Source organism: Ammospiza nelsoni, chromosome 6 (assembly GCF_027579445.1).
Source record: "Ammospiza nelsoni isolate bAmmNel1 chromosome 6, bAmmNel1.pri, whole genome shotgun sequence".
Classification (NCBI taxonomy): Eukaryota; Metazoa; Chordata; class Aves; order Passeriformes; family Passerellidae; genus Ammospiza; species Ammospiza nelsoni.
This window is the reverse complement of record NC_080638.1, coordinates 13,511,756-13,532,630: the sequence shown is the minus strand read 5'-3', so window position 1 is coordinate 13,532,630 and position 20,875 is coordinate 13,511,756. Positions and strand designations below refer to the sequence as shown.

General features: G+C 45.0%; 1 protein-coding gene across 2 annotated transcripts; it reads right to left on the bottom strand.

The window, feature by feature from the left end:
- Positions 1-1,078: 1,078 nt before the first annotated feature.
- On the bottom strand, positions 1,079-10,721 carry TMEM9B (TMEM9 domain family member B). 2 transcript variants are annotated; one of them, XM_059474568.1, is made up of 5 exons: positions 10,638-10,721; positions 7,579-7,670; positions 5,806-5,914; positions 4,803-4,937; positions 1,079-2,234 (listed from the first exon to the last, which is right to left on the bottom strand). In XM_059474568.1, the coding sequence occupies exons 1-5, from the start codon at positions 10,701-10,703 to the stop codon at positions 2,079-2,081; spliced, it is 558 nt and encodes a 185-aa protein (XP_059330551.1). In that variant the 5' UTR covers positions 10,704-10,721; the 3' UTR covers positions 1,079-2,078. The 2 variants fall into 2 exon arrangements, with proteins under 2 accessions (XP_059330551.1, XP_059330550.1); XM_059474567.1 differs by lacking the exon at positions 10,638-10,721 and adding an exon at positions 9,672-9,838.
- Between the last annotated feature and the right edge of the window lie 10,154 nt (positions 10,722-20,875).

Here is a 20,875-nt window from a genome sequence, read left to right as displayed (position 1 = left end):
AAGTTTTGCTTAAAAAGAGAAACAGTACAGAATCTATAATGCAATGTATACATGTACTTAGGTGCTACATATATCAGTATATCTGCCCAATTGTACAGGTGCAACAAAATAGGACACCAGTCTTCAAAATTCCACATTTTACAGGATTGACACTTAGGACTATCTCATGGCTTGGCCCTTCTATCAATCAAAGCATAACCACACACAAAAATCCAAACCCAAACCACTTTAGCTTAAAATTGTAAGATCAGAAATACTTCTACTGGCAAAAGATGGACATACACTCAGTCCTGCTTCTTGTGACTGTCACCCATCAAGGAAAGAGAGCTTCACCTTCTGCTGCCCCTGTGTAAGCCACAGTGCTGTATCCAACTTCCCCCTTCCCACACCGGCTTCAGGCCTCACAGGAAAGGCAGCCAAGAGGTAGAACAACTCCCAGGACTGGGAGACAGGGAGATATTCAACAATCAAGGCATGTATTCCACAAACAAGTTGCATTATTTTTCTTTAGTAGACCCCAAGTGTCATAACCAGCAACCACACAGCACCAACTGAACAAGCTCCCACTCACTGGGACCATGTTCAACATAAAAACTGAACCTAAGCATGAATTTTTTTTTTGACCTGTCAATCCTTGTGCAATTTTTTTTTCAATTTAAAGCAAGAATCCTGTAAATCCACCAATTCACCACCTGCTTTAAATGACTCCAGGTTAACTCAGTTTTGGAAGTCTACAGGACTGGCATTAAAACAAAGCTGTGTACCTGGCTGTCCCCCAGGCATGGAGTAAGCAAGCCAAAACTGCCCCCAGAAACAGAGTATTCTTCCAAGGACCACCTCCTTCCACACTGAACTGAAAACTGTCACACAATAATGCAACAACACATGCACAGCTACATCTGAGTCAGGGATTAAAATTTTCTTTCAATTAACAATTTGATGAGCCTTTCTTTACCTAATCACTGAACAAGTGCACATTTCTACTCTGAAGCGTGTTTAGAGGAGCACTTTTACAGATGGAGTTTACATGCAGCATAACGAGGGAGAAAAATTATGACAAACTGATAATGCAGATCCATTTTTCAAAAATCAGTTTTATCTTTAATTGTTACATTCCAAAGGGGATATATGAAAGTTAGTCATCCAGCAACTGTATAACCTCTGAAGAGAGATGAATACAGAGTCACAGATAAAAAAATACACCTAACTCCCAAGATGACAGGTGCTAGAGAAAGTATGTGCCTTACACCATAATCCAGACAAATGCAGGAAGATTTTTATAATAAATATTTCATCATATACTAACTCCTGAGACTTTATCCATGAAAAGAAAGGGAAAAGATTTTATAAGAGCTATCATACACCTACAATATATTAAGCTGTTAAAGCAAAATAGAACAAAACGTCAACACTGTCTTGAATGTGCACTGCATTTGAATTTATCTACATCACAGTACTTGAAATATGCAGCTCCAGGAGTCAGTGTCCACTTATGTTTTGCTTTAAGTCTGCAGACATCACTTGCCATACAAGCATCTTGAAAGTACGAGTGCAAGAAACCAAATGAACACAGCCAGCAGGGGTTCATTCTCTGAGGCCAAAACTACACTGCAAGACTTTGATTTCCAGTACCTAGCATCAATCAGCAGAAAATCCAAATATATTTACAAAAGGTCTTTACATAAAGTGATTAGTGAGTTGTAAGTTATTACTGTGTTCCCAGGTACTTTTTAACCACATAAATAGTAAAGAGAAATATATAGTTAAAAACCACCATAAAGTCACAACTGTAAAGAATGTACCACGGTGGCAACCCAAGGTATCTCAGGGTTTGTCTTCTTTTTTTTTGTTAGTAAAAGCCATTTGAAACCAAAGATTTAAGCTTTTGGTTAACTAATCTGCTTAAACTCCTTCCATTCCAGTACATCCCTTCATAGCTCAATTACTTCTTTAATTTGTTTTGTTTTTAAATCAATAACAAATCATTCAAGAAAACCCTTCTGAATCGGCAGGATCAGGAAGACTTCTGTCAGCTCTTTGCACCAGTCCACACGCCTGGAGCTGCTCCCTGAGCCCCCTTAGCTGAGCACCACGTGCCGGTCGAAGACGGACTTGCGCTGCTCCTGCACCTGCAGCTTCCAGCGCTGCTGCGCGTACTCCACCTTGTTGAGCACGTTGGCGCGGCTGCGCGAGCGCGCCAGCACGTCGTGCGCGTTGGCGAAGGGCTGCTGGTCCTGCGAGGGCAAAGAGAGAGCCACCGTCACTGCTACAGCTTCCAGCTCTGCTGGGCTGCTACACTCCACAGCACCTGGGGGCTGGCTGGGTTTGGTCTGTCTAAGGTAAAGGAGATGTCCCGACAAGCTGGCCAGTAACGATGACCGAGCAGGTTTTTGAATTGTTGGAACCGTACTTCGATTTCTCATTGGCAGGAACTTCCACAGATTTCCACACTTCACTGTACTGTCAATCACCTGCTGCCCAGGATCACAGCAGTCTTGCACCCATGTGCAGCCCAGAGCAGACCCAGGTACCCCCATGGCTGCGGTGAATCCACAAGCGAATTGGGTTCGGTCCCCTGCCAGCTCCTGGCATTCCTGCCAGGCAGTTCAGGATGTTCACACACAGCTTCTATATCAAACCAACACACTCTGGTGTTTACCAAACTAAGCCTATTGTGCTGAGCTGTCTGAAAGCGCAGTGTCAATACAGCTGATTAAGTGACACAGCTCAATGAGGACCAAGTGCTTGTTTAATGTTGACTCTCTGTTTTCTAACAGTACCTGCAAGGCTTTATTTTCTGGTAGCAAATATAGCCAAGTTATAAACGGTAAGAGTTGGAACTGAACTTCTCATTTGGCTATTAAATTGTTTGGACAAAGTCATGCTGCTAAAGCTACATCAAAAAGCATCATACAAATAATGAAAAATAACAAAAAACTATGTTAAATAACTGTCCTATATTAAATAACTGTCTTTTTGTATCACTACATTTCACATCCTTTTTTTCCAGAACACTTTTGAAGACATTCCTATTAATGGATACTTTTTGATATGACTGTGCAGAGCAGCTTAATGACAACTGTAAGCTGTACACACATTATTATTAATGACACCTATTGAAATGATTACTCTGAATCCCTAAGCCACAATGAGCATTAAAAACTATTCCCACAGAGACCAACAGACAAGCCCTGACCAAAAAAATTTGCCTATACTTAGAATGGCATTTAACAGGAGAAAGATCACTTCATTCACAGGGGGAAAGAAGTCATAATAGCAACATATGGTTTGCTGCTGTAAAACACATGGTGGGGAACACAGGACAGTCTAGATACTGATACTGGTACTGGCCTTCCTGGTAAACAATATTCCCAGCTCCAAGGCTAGATGCTGTCAATTTCTAGGTAGACAATAAGGGGGGAAAGAATTTAAGAGGAAAGAGGACTGCAGAAGTGGCTTACACTCATCATTTGCAACTGCCACCAATGGGCAAGAACAAAGAGTGAACACACTGCCTTGAAATTCAGCCACAAAATCCATGGATATGGTATTTTTGAAGTGTCACAAGAATATCTCAAGAGCTTGCAAGAGGGAAGGCAAGAATGGGGATAATTCAGAAGGGACCTTAAACTATGTTATGTTCACAGAACAGCTACAGCAAAACATAACACAGACCCAGACTTTGAGGTAAATTCATTCTGCAATTAACCTGAACTCTGCATGGGACTTATTTCACTTCTTCCACCTACAGTCAAAAGACTAACTCACACATGGAGGCATTAAGATAATATCTAAGCAAAAAATTTGTTTGAGATCTAGCATACAGCACAAGCTTACTTAATTCAAGAAGGAGCTGCCCAATTTGCTATAGGAATGCACACAGAGGAAGAGTCATTCAAATAGTTCCTTTCAAAAAAAAAATATCCAACACTCAACCCAAAATCCTCCTAGAGGTGACTGGGAAAATCTTTTTGTCATTATAAAGACAGTTGAAACATGTCTACATGTAATACACAGGGAAGTTCAGAAACAGGGGGACAATCATAAGCCATCTTCACTTAAAAAGGTGTTTCTATTTGCTAAGGGGATAATCAAGTATTCAAAATTAAGCATTTTCCTAGATAATACCTTTTATCAGCTATGCTTTATGTACCCAGATTTCATAACAAAAATATGTGATTATTACCCAGTGCTAGAGAATGGAAAGGCCATTAATGACAGAAAATCCTGTCACTACTGGACTGCTCCCCTTCTCTGAAAAAAAAACCTCCTCTGACCTGTTGGAATATACTGTCAGATTCTGATTTCTGGCTGTAATACTAAGAAATTATTTCATCATCTATTAGTATTTTGCTTCATTATAGCAACTTCTTTATGAAGTTTTAGAATCAAGAAACTCAAACTGGAACAGCAGAAGATGCAACCCCCACACTTTCTTTTTGTAGAGAGCAATCTAAGCAGTAAAACTTCCCATAAACATGATGCCTGGCAAGACTGGATTATTTAACTCTTAAAAAGCTGTACTGCTGTATATTCTTACCTCTATTCTTACACTCTCTTCTCTGTGAAAACAACCTGTGCCTAGAGCTGGCATAACTGCAGCAGCTCTCACTGCTTCCAGCCCAGTGAAAAATAAAAGAGTGGCTTCACAGGAGTCACCACACACCTTTCTTTTCCTCTCCCAGCAGGAAAGGCATTTACACTGCCTGGCAAAAAAAGCTGCTCACCCCAAATAATTAATTATCAACCAACCACCCCAATTTTCACGCTAACCAAGTGCACAAAGACTCTGGTGGACTCACCCCAATGTCTTCATCACTTTGTATGAGCTGTGAGTGTCCAAAGAGGCGCCTCTTCAGGATGGGCTCCACCAGGGTAAGGTACACCATGTACAGAAGAAGCAGGCCCAAAATGGACAGGTATATGATGATTGTCACCTACATAATGCAAGCACAGTTTATGCCAAGACTGTGACTTCTCCCCCCACTCTCACAACAAGCAGCAAGGACCAAAAGATGAGTATAGGCAAAGTTTGATCTTTGGTAGAGTCACCAGAAGATTTAAAACCCAGAAAGAAAAGACTACAACATGGTATTAGAAGGGTTTAGGGCAGCTTGAAACTGTGAGACCTTGCAAAGAATCTTAGGCTATGCTTCTGTAAACAATTCAGTGTTATAACTCTCACTTCCACCAGGACAACTGTCCAGCCTGGCCATTAAACCGGTGACAAATCTGGGGCATCCCCCACTGATCTCCCTTTGTCTAGCATAGACCTGAATTCAGTCACCAAGCAAAACAAAACACCAAACTTGTAAAATCCCAAAATAAAGACATCTGTGTTGTCAAAAACCAAAAGACATTCTGCAATCTCTTCACAGCAGTCCAGGCCTCAAGGGCTCTAATGGGGCAAGAATGTGAAGAGCACAGAAAACATCTGTTAGTATAAATAAAGATAAAGAAAATTTATAGTAAGAAAGTAAAGCAGCTGTGTAATGAGAGGTCCTCTGGAATAATAAGGAAAAGAAAGCACAAAGCTTGACCAAATGTCTTAAAATATTCAGAATTTCAGCAAGATGTAAAGTCTGATCTCAAAAGTGGAGATTTCAATAAAGGGCCTCTTCTTCAGCTAAAGTTTGATGCTATTGTTACTGCTAAAGATTGTAAACAGCTACTACAAAGAAGTTACATTTTAGGCTGCCTTAGAACAGTTTTCCCTTTAAAAACAGCATTTCTCTAAAAGACAATAGACATATTTACTAAACAGCTGAAGTCTTTGATACATGCCAACAGAGTTACACTGCTTACCTTAATTGTGACTGAGCTTCTCTCCTCATATTTGCACTCACAACGTAAACAATAAGCTTCTACATCAGGTCCAGGGACAGGCATGGGCTCCACCACATGGAGACAGTCACTGAGGAAACACAAACTGCCCAGTCAGTTTGGAGCTGGCTTTGACTGAGCTGTTCCACTCTGCTGCAGGGGCTGAGGAGCTCAGCTTGCTTAAGTTCAGCTGTTCGAAAGTGCAGGTACAAATAAATCACTACAGCATAGTTATGCCATTTAAATGAGAAATTCAGCTACTGACAAGCTGCTAAACAAGTTTTAAGATTTTTCTAACTCAATACCATGTCTTCCTTTTTCAGAGAAAGTATTAAAGCTGTTAGCAGAACAAGTCCAAGGATATGAATCCAGCACAATGCATCATTTGACACTGACATCATGGATAAAAGTAAATTCCAGCTACTAATTCCCCTTCTTTCTTCACCATACTCAAAAGAGCCTTATTCCATCCTTTCACTGTCTGAAGGGAGATTAGCCTCTCTTTGACATTCATGAACTGAATTTCTTGTCATCACAAGGTACAGACATTGGGGAAATAAAAAAGGAAGTCAGATGGTTTGTTTCTCTAAGCACCAAGACAGTGAATAAAGAGCATTCGGCTTTCAGCAATAGCATTTGACTTAAAAGATTACCAAATGTAAGTCAGTCCCCAGTGGAAAAGTGTGGTTGACAATATTATGGGCTCTCTATAGCATTAAAACCCAGCTGCCATGAGACAACTGCTTCCAACAACAGCTTCCATAATGCTGGTCTTCCTGCTGACTGAGGCTGTTACTCAGAGCTCAGACCCCAGGTCCCTGCAAGCACTGACACAACCAGGATCCTGTTTCACCCTTCTCCTGGTTACCCCAGTGCTGGCACAGGCAGCAGCAGGGAGTGAAACACGAGGCCTCAAGTGACAGCAGCAGCCGGGCACTCAACACTTTACTGGTAAATTACAGTGCTGCAAACACTCAGCCAGGCACCAGCTCCTCTCTTCTGTCTTGTTTGTACTTCTTCATAGCTGCAACTGCTGAGTGCCACCTCTCAGCCTCTGGAGAGGAGTGGAAGGTTTATTTGTCTCATTTATGTGAAAGCAGAGCAACATTTTCCTCTGTGGAAGAAAGCAGCATTCAAGCTACAAAAATGAAAAATACATGCCAGGCACAATCGCTGTTCCTGTGGCTGAAAGCTTGTGTCAATACACTGCCCAAGTTCTGCAGAAATCTTCTATGTTGATTAAGTACAGTAGAAGGTCTCTTAATGAGAATATAAGAAATACTAGTATCAGAATTTTTTCTTCTCCAAGTTGCTAAAAAGTGCAAAATCTACTAGAACCTCACAAAACTCCAGAAACAACAGTTCCTAAATGATGAAATGGTTTTTAAGAGTAGAGCAAGCAAAGAAAATACTCCCAAGCCCCAGTTCCAGGTTTGTAAAGGCTCCCTTGCCTTTACACCATTCCAAGTCACTGGATTCAAAACACATCACTTTTTTCCCTTCTACTACTTCCAAGTCTAAATAAACAAACATGCAAGCAAACCAAAAGAGAAAACAGCAAAAGCTAGAGGGTTGAAGCCTTGTCCCTTGCTAGAGCTGAATTCTGGAGCACTTCTGAAAGAAAAGCTCCAGTAAGTTATGGAAATGCTCTGCTCTGTCCTGGCACCACCACAGGAGATCCATATATAATCTCTACAGAGCAAGGCTTTAACCAGTAAGATTTATTATCGCTTTGTATGTGCCACACACACTCACCAGTCTTTCTGTGAAACATTTTTGTTGTAAATATGGCCTGAGTGGTCCTTGTAAGGAGGGCAGATGCATTTACACCGGACATCCTCAGAGTTCTAGAAGTGAAGCAAACAACACACATAGAACAAATTATCTTATTATGTAATTTATATAATCAGGCATTCTTTACATATGACTTGAAATATTTAACACAAATTACTTGCAAGTATCTCTGAACAGTCTTACTCAGGACTTCCTGCAAGTTTAAGAACAAGAATTACTTCAGAATTACTAAGTGAGTAGAGCAATTTGTCAAGTAACACTACTTTTGAGATAGAAACACAATTCTTGATGCGGAAAAATGGAGTTTAAGCTCATTCCTCTTTCCAAGAAAAATCACACATGCAGAAGTTGCTGATGTTGATTACTCAACTACTCAGCTTACAAGGACAGCTGCTTGTCAGATACAGGGATGAGCTTTAAAGAATGCTAAGCTTAGTTTAGCAAATAACAAGAGAGAGGATAAACATGGCTTATCTAAAGTTCAGGACAATTTCTAGTGGCATTACAAAAGAACGTGTGAACAAGTATTGGCAATGAACTCCTGTACCGAGCAGCCAAGTCAGAGTAACACTGAGCACAGGTCAGTTGGGAAACCCTGAGTGCACTAGCACAGAATTATAGAAAGCTTTGGATTGGAAGGGATCATCCAGTTCCAACTCCCCTGCCACAGGCAGGGACAGCTTCCACTAGGCCAGGCTGCTCAAAGCCCTGTCCAAGCTGTCCTGGAACCCTACCAGGCTCAGGGCACCCACAGCTTCTGGGCAGCCTGTGCCAGTGCCTCATCACCCTCACAGAGAAGACTTTCTTCCTGATATCCAACCTAACCCTACCCACTTTCAGTGTAAAACTTTGTCCTGACACTACCTGCCCATGTAACCAGCTCTTCCCCATCTCTCTTATAGATTTCAGGTACTGCAATTAGGGCACCTCTTCTCCAGACTAAACAATCCCAATTCACAGAAATTCAAGGCTGGGAGAGACCTGTAAGATCATCAAGTCCAACCCATGTTCTAACAATTCAACTAGATCATGGCAGCAAGTGCCACATCCAGTCTTTTTTTGAACTCTTCGAGGGATGATGACTCCACCACCTCACTGGGTAGATGATTCCAGTATCTGACCACTCTTTCTGTAAAATACTTCCATCTTCATTCTAACTTGCATCTCCCTTGACGCAGCTTGAGCCTGTGTCCTCTTGTTCTATCTGTTGTCGCCCGGAGAAAGAGACTGACCCCCAGCTCACCACAGCCACCCTTCAGGAAGTTGTAGAGAGTGATAAGGTCACCCCTGAGTCTCCTTTTCTCCAGGCTAAACAATTCCCTCAGTCTTTCCTCACAGCAGAGGTGCTCCAGCCCTTTGATCCTTTCCATGGCTCCTCTGGACTGGCTCCACGTCCTTGCAGTGCTGGGGAGCCAGAGCCGGGTGCAGCAGGGCAGGGGGTCTCAGGAGAGGAATGTAAATGCAGACCCCATGTACCATATCCTACACCGGACCTGCTCCCCCCGCGGAGGGGTCAAACCGCTGATTACCATTGAAAAGGAGAAAACCCACAAGTTTTAGGGGACAAATCAAACGCGGGTGCTGTGACCGTAGAGGGCCCGGTGTCGCTGCCCGCCGCCGAGAGCCGCGGGACAGTCCCGGCTATGAGGGCAGGGCCAGAGCGCAGCGCCCGCACCCAGCGCGGCTGAGCCGGGCACCGAGCGGAGCTCAGCCCCCCCAGCCCCGGCAGCTCCATCTCCACTCGTAGCTCTGTGTGACGGTGTCCCCGGGCACCACGGCAAAGCGACAACAATGGCTACGAGCTTACCGGGAGCGCAGGAACCGAGGCGGGCGCCGAGGCCGCGCCGGCGGGCCCTGCTGCTCCACCGAGCGGGACAGGGCAGCGCCCGCACGAAACCACCGGCTCCGGCCTTCCCCTACAGCCGCCCGAGGCAGCAGTGGGGCCAGAAAGGCGGGACCACCCGCGGGAACCGAGCGCCCGGCGGGGGCAGCGGACGGAGGGAGGGCCCTATACCGGGAGCACCACCGTGACCCGCCCCCCCCACCCCGCTCACCTTGGCCTCGGCGCCCAGCCCCGCCAGTGCGGCCAGCAGCAGCAGCGAGCAGAGGGGCGCCCCGCGGGCCGCCATGTCGGGCCCGGCGCTCTGTGGCCGCCTCACTGCCGCTTGTGGCCGCCGCGCCGCCGCCCGGGCCCCGCCGCCATCACTTCCGCCTGCCGCGCCTCACGTGGGGCGCCGGCCGCGCCTGGCGGCGTCCCCGCGGGAACGGCGGCGCTACACGGTGGTTCCCGGCGCGGGCCGGCCGGCAGAAAAATATTCCTGTAGTTGTCAGGGATGGAACTTCCAAAGTCATCCAGTCCAAGTACCAAAACAGCACTGTAACCACTAAACCGTGTCACCCAGCGCCAGATCCAGAAACGCCTTGAACACCTCCAGGGATGGCGACTCCACCGCCTCCCTGGGCAGCCTGTTCCAGTGCCTGACCACGCTGAGAGTGAAAGAATTTCTCCTAGTGTGTAATCTGAATATCCCCTGGCTCAGCTCAAAACCATTTCTTCGAGTCCTCTCCCTGCAGGAGAGAGCAGCCCCCAGCTCACGGCAGCCTCCCCTCAGGCAGGTGTAGGGAGCCATGAGCTCTCCCCTGAGCCTCCTCCAGGCTAAACAAACCTAGCTCCCTCAGCCACTTCTCATAAAACACATTTTCAAAGCCTTTCAGGAGCCTTGTTATCCTTCTCTGGACACACTTTAGTATCAAGAAGCCCTTTTTTAAAGAGAGGTGGGGCAGGCTGGCAGGCCTGTAGTTCCCACAATTTTGGCCCTATTGGAATGGGTTTAATCCAAGGACCGATCATTAGTACCACTCAAAATGAGGTGTGTGAGCAGCACATAACCCAGTTTTTACACATCTGGACACACAGTTATATAAGTCTTCATGCCTTTTATAGACAGCTATTGTTATTATGGTGCAAGAGTTGTATTGTCATTACATTGCAAGGGTTCCTTATTGCTAGAGGTTCATACCTCCTTGAAAGTTCTTGTAGGCAACTCCTCTAAACACTGACTCTTCCTTGTCCTTGCAGCTGTCATCTAACTCCAGATCCCGCCAATCCACTCTTTTATAACACTCTTCTTATTGGCTACAGGTGTGGCCTGTTAACATCACGCCTGCTCCTAATCTTTAGTAATTGGTTCAGCTGCAACTCTTTAGGGGATAAGATTACATTCTATACCACCTTCATTCACCCATACTGTATCCCCCTACAGACAGCTGTTTCTCTAAGACATCACTAAAATCCAGCAATGTTCCTTATTTGTCAGTGATTAATTATTTCCACTCAAGAGCTGTGATCTCCCTCTTGCAGGGGGCAGGCAGCCTTGGTGAGAAGCAGCATTTCCAGCTGTGCTCCCCAGGAGCTGGCAGGTGAAGCCATCTACAAGCCTCCCTCCTTGTGTAGGGACCCCAAACCCCCCTGGCACTGCCAGGGCTGGACCCAGCCTGTCCATGACACTGCTGCATAAGGGCCTGAGCCCAGCCTGTGAAACAGCTTGGGCTCATCTCAGCTCCTCTGAGAGCTCCACAGAGGAACAGCAGGCAGTGTGACTCAGCCTGTTTATTCCTTCTCCTCCCTTCCATTCCTCCTGTTTTTCTTGCAGCCATTCCTGTGGCAGAAGGGAGCCTACACAATAAGTGGAGAGGGACTCTTTACAGGATAAAGGAATGGCTTCAGACTGAGAGCAGGTTTAGATGAGATATCAGGAAGGAATTCTTTACTGTGGAGGTGTTGAGAGGCTGGCACAGGTTGTTCAGAGAAGCTGTGGATGCCCCATCCCTGGCAGACTTCAAGGCCAGGTTGGATGGAGCTCTGAGCAGCCTGCTCTGGTGGAAGTTGTTCCTTCCCATGGCAGGGGAATTGGAACTAAGAGGATCTTTAAGGTCCCTCCAACCAAAACCATTCTACAATTCCATGGTTCTCTATCTAAACTCCCAAGGAGCAAAACTGTACATGGCCAAAAGCTGCTGTGTCTGCCCTTTCCCTCCCCAGCCCCCACTCAGTGGCTGTAATTTCATAATCCTTAAATTCAGTAGTCTTGTCAATGCTGCTCCTCACTCCCTCCTCACACAATAGGTTGTGTAATACCAGCAGTGCATCAGACAGCTCAGGAAAGGAGCTGGAGTTACTATGGAAACACAAAACACCTTTCTTTAAAATACAGGGAAAATTGCCAGCAGACTTCAATGAGCGTACATCAGGTTTCAGCCTGAGCCAAACAATTTGTCTGTTTAATGCCTGGATCTGCAATGGAAGTGTTTTGAAGTGTGAAGGTGGCTCTGTGTCTTCCCCACCACCCACAGCCATAGTCTACAATGGGCAGATTGACTGCTGAGTTGAAAAACATGCTGAATCTTTAGAAAAACACAGATCACATTTTGAGCTGAAGTAAATAATATGCAGTTTCGGAGGCATCACTGCCTTTGGAAGAGTTTGGTGCAGGAAAAGAGAGCCTGATAAACTAACTTTTTTTACCCATTCAGAGAGATCTGATACACAGGTAATAAATGTGCTTTTATTTCGGTGGCTGGAATAGCTTTTGGGAGCTTCAAGCCCAGTCCTGGAGCTTCCTCAAAGCCAGGAACATGAAAAAAACTAAACAGGATCTTGTGAGCCACAGGCTCTTGGTGCTGCAGGAGGTAAAGGTTACTTCTTCCAGAAGATGAGTCCATTTTTCCCCTAGAAAACAATAATAAGTGGTTAGGTAAGCAAAGCTCCTGGAAGAATTGTTAAGAAAACAACACTTAGGAGTTTCTGTATTAACATTTAGATTTTTTTTCAGTTTTGTTTCAATTATTTTTTAATGCATTTGTCATCATATCAATATCAGAAGCAATACTATTAAACTACAGTTTTTAAAAAGGGGAAAGACAGCTAAAAAATGTATACAAATTTGATTTTAAGGAAATTATTAAATGATTGCCATGACTATAATTGCTTTTCAGCTTGCTAATCTTCCAGAAGGGCTGAAGATGTGTTTCATCTTCAAGAGAGCTCTCACTGGATTATCAGAGTCTGAGCTTCAGTGGCAGCAGGCTGCTCCCTGCACTGCTAACTCTCTCCTTACTGGACCAATCCTCTTCAAGTTAATAGAGATGAGCTCTCTCATCCAGTTTGCTTTTTAAAACACACACCCTCTGCTTTAATAACAAGATTTGTTTGGGGGTTGTAGCTCTACACTGGCCTCTCTGAGCTAAACCCTGCACTTTGCTGTCAGTGTGCTGTGTTTGACAGTTTTGTACTCGCTCTCATGTTTGTCTCCATTAGCAAAACACACACCAAGTGCCCCCAAGAGCTGCTGGAGATGTTTTTGGTTATTCAAGGGCTCTGTCTCTGAGGCTCTGGGGTGGAGGCAGCCCTGGTCCCCCCAGCCATGGAAGGGGTGCATCCCCCTGAGCTGCTGGGCACAGCCTGAGCCGGGATTTTGGGAACAAGAACCGAGGCTATGCAACAAAGACACAGCACAGGCTGTGCATCTCTAGGCAGGGCAGCTGCTCCAGAGCCACATCTTTCCTGCTCAGTCATCTCACAAGAATAGCTTATCAAGAGCTCTATATTTCCAGCACTGTATGTGCAGGGTGAGCTCCTGCATTTCCTTCCCTGTGGCAGGAGCCTTCCCAAAACCACACAGTCTCTGCAGCCAACAGTGCCCTAAGCTGTGCCTCTGCTCCTCCTTACTGTACTGCACATTATTAAAATGTGAATATGAGTATTTTAAAAGTGTTCTCTGCAAAGTTCCTCCATGCTCTGTGGTAATTACACTGTGCTGTGCTGTGCCAAGCAATTGGTGTAGGGCTGCTCCACATGCTGCAGCTGAACTGTCACGGGGTGGATGCTCCTCAGAGCAGGTAGGGATAGATGCTATTTACCATCATTTCAGTCATCCACATTCTGATTATTTTTACTAATGCAAATTACCATCTTTTTATGTCACTTCAGCCTATTCACATTCAGAACTTGCCCGCTTCCCTTTGTTTTCCCAGCTGAGAAAATCTTTTCATTATCAACAATGATATAAAAGAAAAATCTGAGGGGATTATGTAAATAAGTGATTGAATCAGCACTTCTGCACTTATTGCCAACATGAAAGTGGTATGACATTTGCACAGGAGAAACACAAAGTAAATACAGATTCTTTTTTTTTGTCTATTCCCTACATTCAGTTAAAAAATTTAAATGATGGCAGCACTTGTCACAGCAGCCTTTACTTAGCAAAGAAACATAGGAAGAGATTAATTACAATGTCATTTCTCTAGGCTAATGAGAAATTCACTTTTCAGCAGATTGGTCATCAGCATCCATCTGAAGAAGTTCTGTCACTGGTATTGCATCCCTTCAAATAAACAGCACAGTTTTGACTCATGAGTTTCTGTTTGGGGCCAAACCCCAGTGGCTCAGTTCCTGTCTAGCTGCTATTCTGGCCTTGTGGTCTTTGATCTCTGGGGAAAACAAAGAGAAATCAATGCCAGTGGGCTGGATGGGGTACAAGGTTTACAATAAAAGCAAGCTCTCCAAATCTGGCTCATCTCAGGGACCCATTACATTACAGTAATGCAATGTAATGGCTTGTGGCTTCCTTCCATAACCCAGGCATTATTTTGCAATCTGCTGTCAGGAGTTACATAAAGCCTTTCACAGCAGAAATGCATGCATATGAAAAGGGCAGGCTGGGCAAACTGTTTACCTCTGTATTTCTATATTTGTATTGATATTTATGATATGAGGCAAATGGAGGGAAGTGCTGAAAGAGCTGTGCATTTATTTTATCTTTCTGTCTCAGTGAATCCACCCCTGACTTTTCTGCAGGCTGAGAGAGTTCAAGGTCCCTCTCTGCTAATGCAAGGTCAGTCAGGGCTCTCACACACTGCAGCAGCTGAGTCCCCACATCACATACATGGGGAGAATGCCCTATTCTGTGTGTGGTTTCAATTAGTGACATATGTCATGCTCTTGTCAGTGCAATCCCTGCTGCATGCCCCTTCCTTCACCAAAGGACATGCTGCAAATACAAGGAACAGCAGCTTGTGGCTGAGGCAGGGGCTTCAGCTCTTTAACCACGGTCTCCAAGTCCACAGCTCTGGCTTCATCCCTTGCAGCACAAAGAACAGCTTCAGCATTTGTTTGTTTAATGCAAAACTTATAAATAGCCTCTGCCAGCCCGGACCCAGCAAGGCCTCAGATGCCCTGCATGAATTGCTCATGGGGGAGACAAGGTCAGTGCTGCTTCACACACTTTGCTGCTCCTTGTTCTACCCCAGAGAGCTTTTGCTGGAGGCACGGAGGCAAACATGCCCAAAAAGGAACCACAGTTTCTTCCTCATACAAAGTAATCCACAAGGATTGCTCTAATACATTCATGCTTCCTGTTTTATGTTCAAAGGGATCAGCACTAGAATGAAGTCACTATGAATCCAGAATGTGCTCTACCCAGTGCCAGCCATTTCATTCCAGCCTTTGCTGCAGCCCGCCTGGAAACACCAGAGCCAGGGAGAGAGGTTAAAGGCAAGGTAAGATTATGTTTATGATACAACTCCAAGCATTTTTGTGGCAAAGTTCATCATTACTTGCCTCAAACTTGTTGCTAAGCAGAGAGGGCTTTCAATGACCTCAACAAGCAAACTGGGAACCCCTCCATGCTTTGGCTCCATTTTCTTCCCTGCCTGCTATTTTTGGTCACTTTTCCAAAGCACAAATCAAGCAAGCCCTGGATGGCTGCGGGCCCCTCATTCACACTTCACTGTGGATAGGAAATGAGGAGTGTTCACTCAGCACCTTGCTGGCCTGGGTCAGTGGCAGCAATGCAGTCACTCTGCAGATGCCTGCTTTAATTAGGAGATCTTTTATTTGCCAGCAGACCTGGGCAAATAAAATGGGCAAAATGAAACCTTGGAGGCAACAAATTGGATTTTGCTTTTTTTTCTGTTAGCATTTTCAGCCTTTGTCAGATCTTTTCTTACCTATTGCATTTAATTCTACTTCCACTGGTCTCTGTCATGCCACATTACCAGTATTCTTTTCCTTTTAGATACATATTCCTAATAATTGAAAGAGCAGGAATCTCTGTATTCTTCTGTATCCAGGAAACCATTCACTACCATTGTTTGTCCCTAGCAACCAGAGTATCACAAAAAATATTTCTCATAAAGAAAATTCCAACAATTCCACATACACAGAGAAAGTAAGGTGCATTCAAATCCAGCATTTTGCAAGGTGAGTCTGATATTTCAGATGACCACAAACACTGACATTATGGCAATATTTTATATTCTGAGCTTGCCCACCATGCTGATGCACTGAAGTGACCAAGATCAAATGTGACCAAGATCAAGTGTGTGCTGCCACTGACCATTATGGGTGACAGATTCACAGGCAGCTAAAATGTGCACCAAAGTCTTCCACTCAAATCAGGAGTGACAGCCCTTTCCCACAAAGGGAGATTCTGCTCTGTGCCAGAGATTTCATTCAGGTTTGGTCTCTGCTGGAGACAATGGGAGAGCTGGCTCTGCCCGCGCTGCAATCAGCATCGATTTTGTGCCGCCGCGCTCGGAGGAGGATGCGGAGCCGCTCCTGCCCTACTTGCTCCGTTCCCATGACAACTCCCTGCAAAGCAGCTCCTGCCAGCTTCCCCTGACTGCCTCATGCGCCCGACAGCGTGCCCAGGCTCCGGCTTTCGGCCCTGACAACGCCTGCCCCTCGATTGCCAAAAGCTTTTTCCGAGGAGGAAAGATCTGTTCGAAATAGCAAATGGTGTTTTGATGGGCAGAGCAGAGGTATTAAGCTCCCCAGCACCCAGACACGGGAGAAAGGCTGAGTTTGGTTTGCCATTCATGCTTGTGGGTTGGCTCCAGGACTATATTCTTTTCCTCATTAGTGCTGCTTCTCTTTGCGTGCTGAAGTGAATTAATATCTAACAGCACTTCAAGTAACTCCTGATTTCATGTAGTAGATGGCAAATAGTTGCTTGGACTAATGTTCTGGACAAAACAATCTGCTTTTCTTGGGGGTAAGCCTTGTCCTGCCAGTCCTCCAAAAGCTGTGTGCCTCCTGGCATTCCATGAGCAAAGCCTTGAGACTGATCAAGACAATGAGCAGGAGCAGATGAGAAATATGGAGCATAAAGATGAGTTCAGAGTATTGAAGCTGGGTGGAGGAAAGTAGGATAAGTTTTCCTGCCTTCCTGTCCAGTGTAATGCTATAGTGAGGTAGAGGATGGTATTCTTTTTTTTCTTTTCTTTTTAACTTTTTTTCTTTACAGATTCTAAGCTTTTCATATGTAGACTGAGAGCTCAGACTGTGGTTTTGATTGTACCACTCCCTATTGCTCAGTATTTGCCTCAACAGTGCATGTTGTTATCTGGCTAGGAGGGAATCAAAATCAGGCTTGATAACCAAAAAATGGCTGAGATCCTTACTCACCAAAGGACCCACAAAAGGGCTCCTTCAGGACTGCCTGACTGACAGGGGCTTGCAGCTGATGAGGTTATCTATCCCCTTTCTGCCACGTGAACAGTTCTGTAACTGTGATGTTCTCTGGCCTGGCATGGCCATGGCTGTACCTAGGACAGGTTTTGTGAGGTATGTGACAGGGGCTCCCTGCACTGCACCTGAGGATGGTGACAGGCCCGTAGATGACAGCATACAGCTCATCCTGGGCACTGAACAGCAGCACCTGAACTCACTGGACCCTGGCTGAAGGGCTTTGCAACACAGCAAAGACTCAGAATAAGATCCACTGCAAAAGCCAGTTACCTTGTTAGACAGAAAGCATTCTGTGGGTTATTGAGTTCAGGATATCCACTGGAAGGCTGATCATCCTGCTGCTGAGAGGCCACAACACATGTATTTTGATTTTTTCCATTGCCAGTGTTGTCCAGCCCAAGCATTTCTGTGACCCCAGCATCAGCCTGCACAGAACCTTCCACTTAACTCAATTACTGCCTCATTTGCTATTCCATTTTATTTGATCTGAGCCTTAAAGACCAAATCACGTGTACTGCAAATTACACAATGTCCATCCTTAACTTGGATGGCTTCAAGCAGGTGCTGAGGAACAATTAGATCACTGTCTATAGAAGCTGCTATTAAACTAAGAAAGAAAAGACAACTCTAAATAAAACAGATGCAGAGAGAGCTCAAAGCTTGCTCACACTGATAATGAAAATTAATCAAACATCATTAGCAGTCTCCAGAGAGTTCAGTACATCATGTGCTTCTGAGATGTGCTTCTGGTTGTTCTCTGCCTGACAAGAGCACCCACTTCTTTCAGCTCAAGGGCAGAAAAGAGATTTGCTGCATCAATTAAAAAATTAAAATTTGGGGCCTTATTCAGAGAGAGTTGGGTGGCTTTCTTTGCAAGCCATTTGTGCCAGCCTGTGGCTTAGTGCTGGTGAGCAGCCAGGATCTCTGCGGAGGTCAATAAGCGCATGCAGATGATTCTACCAAATCCACAGCCTTGCTTTTCCTCCATAGAGTGGGACTTACCTGGAGACTTACCTGCATTCTGACCAGTGCTCCCTGGCAGGCTGCTTCTACACCTAAATGCAGCTGTGATGGGTGGGCAGCATATTCCATGCAAAGGAGCTGTCAGGAAAGGTGGTCACTAATACCAGTCCCCTAAGGATTATTTTAGCACACAGTTAATTCTGCTAAAACCCCGTCTCCTTCCTTTTGCTATCCTGCCTCTCTTTTTGATTGTCCAAGTTGCCCTAATTTTAACTCATCAGCCTCAAAAGCTGGACACAAGTCCATTCCATTTGTATTGTGTTTAACAATACAAACGGTATTGTTAAATACAATTTAACTGGTTAGAGCTTCTGAGCTTTACAACAGCTGAGTGTTTTGTTTGGGACTTGTATTGGTGTCCTTTGGATCTGGTTGTTTACCCACCACCACTACTTATGTTTATAGTTTTGTATTGTAGGAATTATAGGGAAGATTAATAACTCACCTTGCTGGTCAAATTTGTTAGTTCAGGCTTAAAAAATCAAGAGAAAAGAGAGCTCTATCAATCTAACCTTGAGAGAAACTCAAAGTTTGTGTTTTCACATGAGCACATAGTGATGTAGACATGCAGCCCTCCCACAAACCAGTCTTAAGGCTGGTGCATGTTATCCCTTCATCCTGTCTTGCAGAGCCCTGGGAGCTTCTCCCTGAAGCTGGGCCTTGGGGATTGGCCCTTGGGATTCACCACTGACCTCCCTGAAACGTGGCAGTTCACAGTGCCAGGGATGGGGCTGTGCCTTTGCTGTGCCTGGCCTGTGCTGTGGTTACCTGTGACCCCCAGCAGCAAGCAGGACACATTTTTCCCCTGAAGCAATAAGAGGTACATCGAGATCACCTTAACTTGATTTGGGATGGCAGAGAGCGGAAGTGCAGGGTGAGCAGCTGATGTGAGCTCATTGTCATCAGTGCCTTCTAACACAATTTGTGAATGAGAGCATCCTATTAACTCCCTTTGTACAGACTGCAGGGATTCATTGTGCTGGAGCTTTCTCCAAGCAGCTTTTCTGCAGCTGCCACTGTGCCCAGATGCTCTCTGGATAGGTACAGGTGAATCCCGTAGGCACTTTCTTGCTGTGAGAACATTGACCAGGACCATGAGAGAGATGTTCCCACTGAGATATGTCTCAGCCCTCACAGCTAAACCTGAAATCTTCACTCAATCTTCACTGGAAGTCACTGAGCAAGACATTGGAGGGTGGCTCATGACCTTCATGTCACAGCATACAAAGCAGCAGGAGGAAGGAAGGAAATGCCAGGCAGAAGTTTTCTTGCAACAAAACGTGGTCTCAGTTGGAGCAGATTAAACCAGGAGAATGCTAAGCTGTAAATGCCAAATTAATTAGCCCTCATGCATAATTTGTTTTTAAAAATACACTGTCATCTCCTGAAGGAACAAGAGCGCATTTCCCCTTCTGTTAGCCTTAAAAGTCAATGTGAAAAATGCCATTGAAGTCTAAACCAAGAAGCATCACGATGCTTTCAGTAGAGAAGGTCTCTGTGAGTAGGAGCTTAAAATCCACAGATTTCCTCTCTAAGCCTGCCAAACCAGAAGGCTGAACAGCCTTCCCAGGTCACCTCTCACAGCAGACCCACTTCACTGGATTCTCATATGACTGCACTGTTGAGGCTCAGTTTCTTTGTTATTCCAACTCCAAGCCACATTTTACCCAGTTATGGGTTTTCTACTTCCCCACCAGCAATCAAAAAACCTAGTGGCAAAGTCCTGAACATTTTCATGTGTCCTGATCTCTACTGGCCTGGATAAAACCAGGTCACTGAGATGCAACTCACTCATCCTAGGCTTTGTCTTCCACCCAGGGATCTTGAAATGGGTTTTTGATTTGTGATCTAGGAAAGACCAATGATTAACTCCCAATTACATTTTTATTTTCAAATTATTAGCCAGTGCCGTCTGGTGTTGCACAGTTTCTCTTTGCCCCTGTTCTCCATGACTCAGTATGTTTTGCATCTGTCAAGTGCCTGATCACTCTCCTGATCTCTCCATGTGATTTTGTTTGTGGAGGAACAGAGCACTGAGATTTATAGCAACACTTTAAAATACATTGGCTTTCTCACTGAGGTCACAGATCTCAGTATTGTTCTTTCCTTACACAGTATTTTTCAATGCTGCCTTTGCCAGCATTGCCATCAAGATGCTTGCTAACCAAAGCACAGGGACAGCTCTGCCCCCAGCATGGTCCCTGTGCCCTGGCTGGGTACCACAGCACAGGGGCTGGGCCAGCCCCACTGGCAATGAAACCCCAGAAGCACCTTGAGGTGTCAGGCAGTGATTTTCTCACCTGCAGCAGCTCCACTGAAGGGAGGAGGTTGTTTCTCCTGGTCTCTGAGAGAGAGGTGAGAGGTGCTGAGCAGTAAATCCGAGCTGGCCCTGGCACTGTCTAGGGAGAGGAGATGGAGACGTAAGGGGCTGATACCGGTGTTATGATGCCCAGCAGGCAGGAAGAATGATGCACAGAACCCCATGATATCAGAAAGTTAATTAATTACTTTATTATACTATATTATACTATAACTACATTACACTAACAAGAACTATCACTAACTAACTAACTAGCAAACCCGTAACTCTCTGCCTGAAAGTCCTGACACACACATGGATCTAATTGGTCAATGAATCCAAACAACCATCACCAGAATCCAATCAAGCAATCACCTCAGGTAAACAATCTCCAGAACACATTCCAC

Excerpts from the sequence above, each read along its gene's own strand:
- TMEM9B (XM_059474567.1), bottom strand. The coding sequence starts at position 9,746 with ATGGCGGCCCGCGGGGCGCCCCTCTGCTCGCTGCTGCTGCTGGCCGCA. Across the intron at positions 4,938-5,805 it reads GAAGCTCAGTCACAATTAAG|GTGACAATCATCATATACCT; the intron begins GTAAGCAGTGTA and ends TGCATTATGTAG. Across the intron at positions 2,235-4,802 it reads AAAGTGATGAAGACATTGGG|GACCAGCAGCCCTTCGCCAA; the intron begins GTGAGTCCACCA and ends TTGCCCTCGCAG.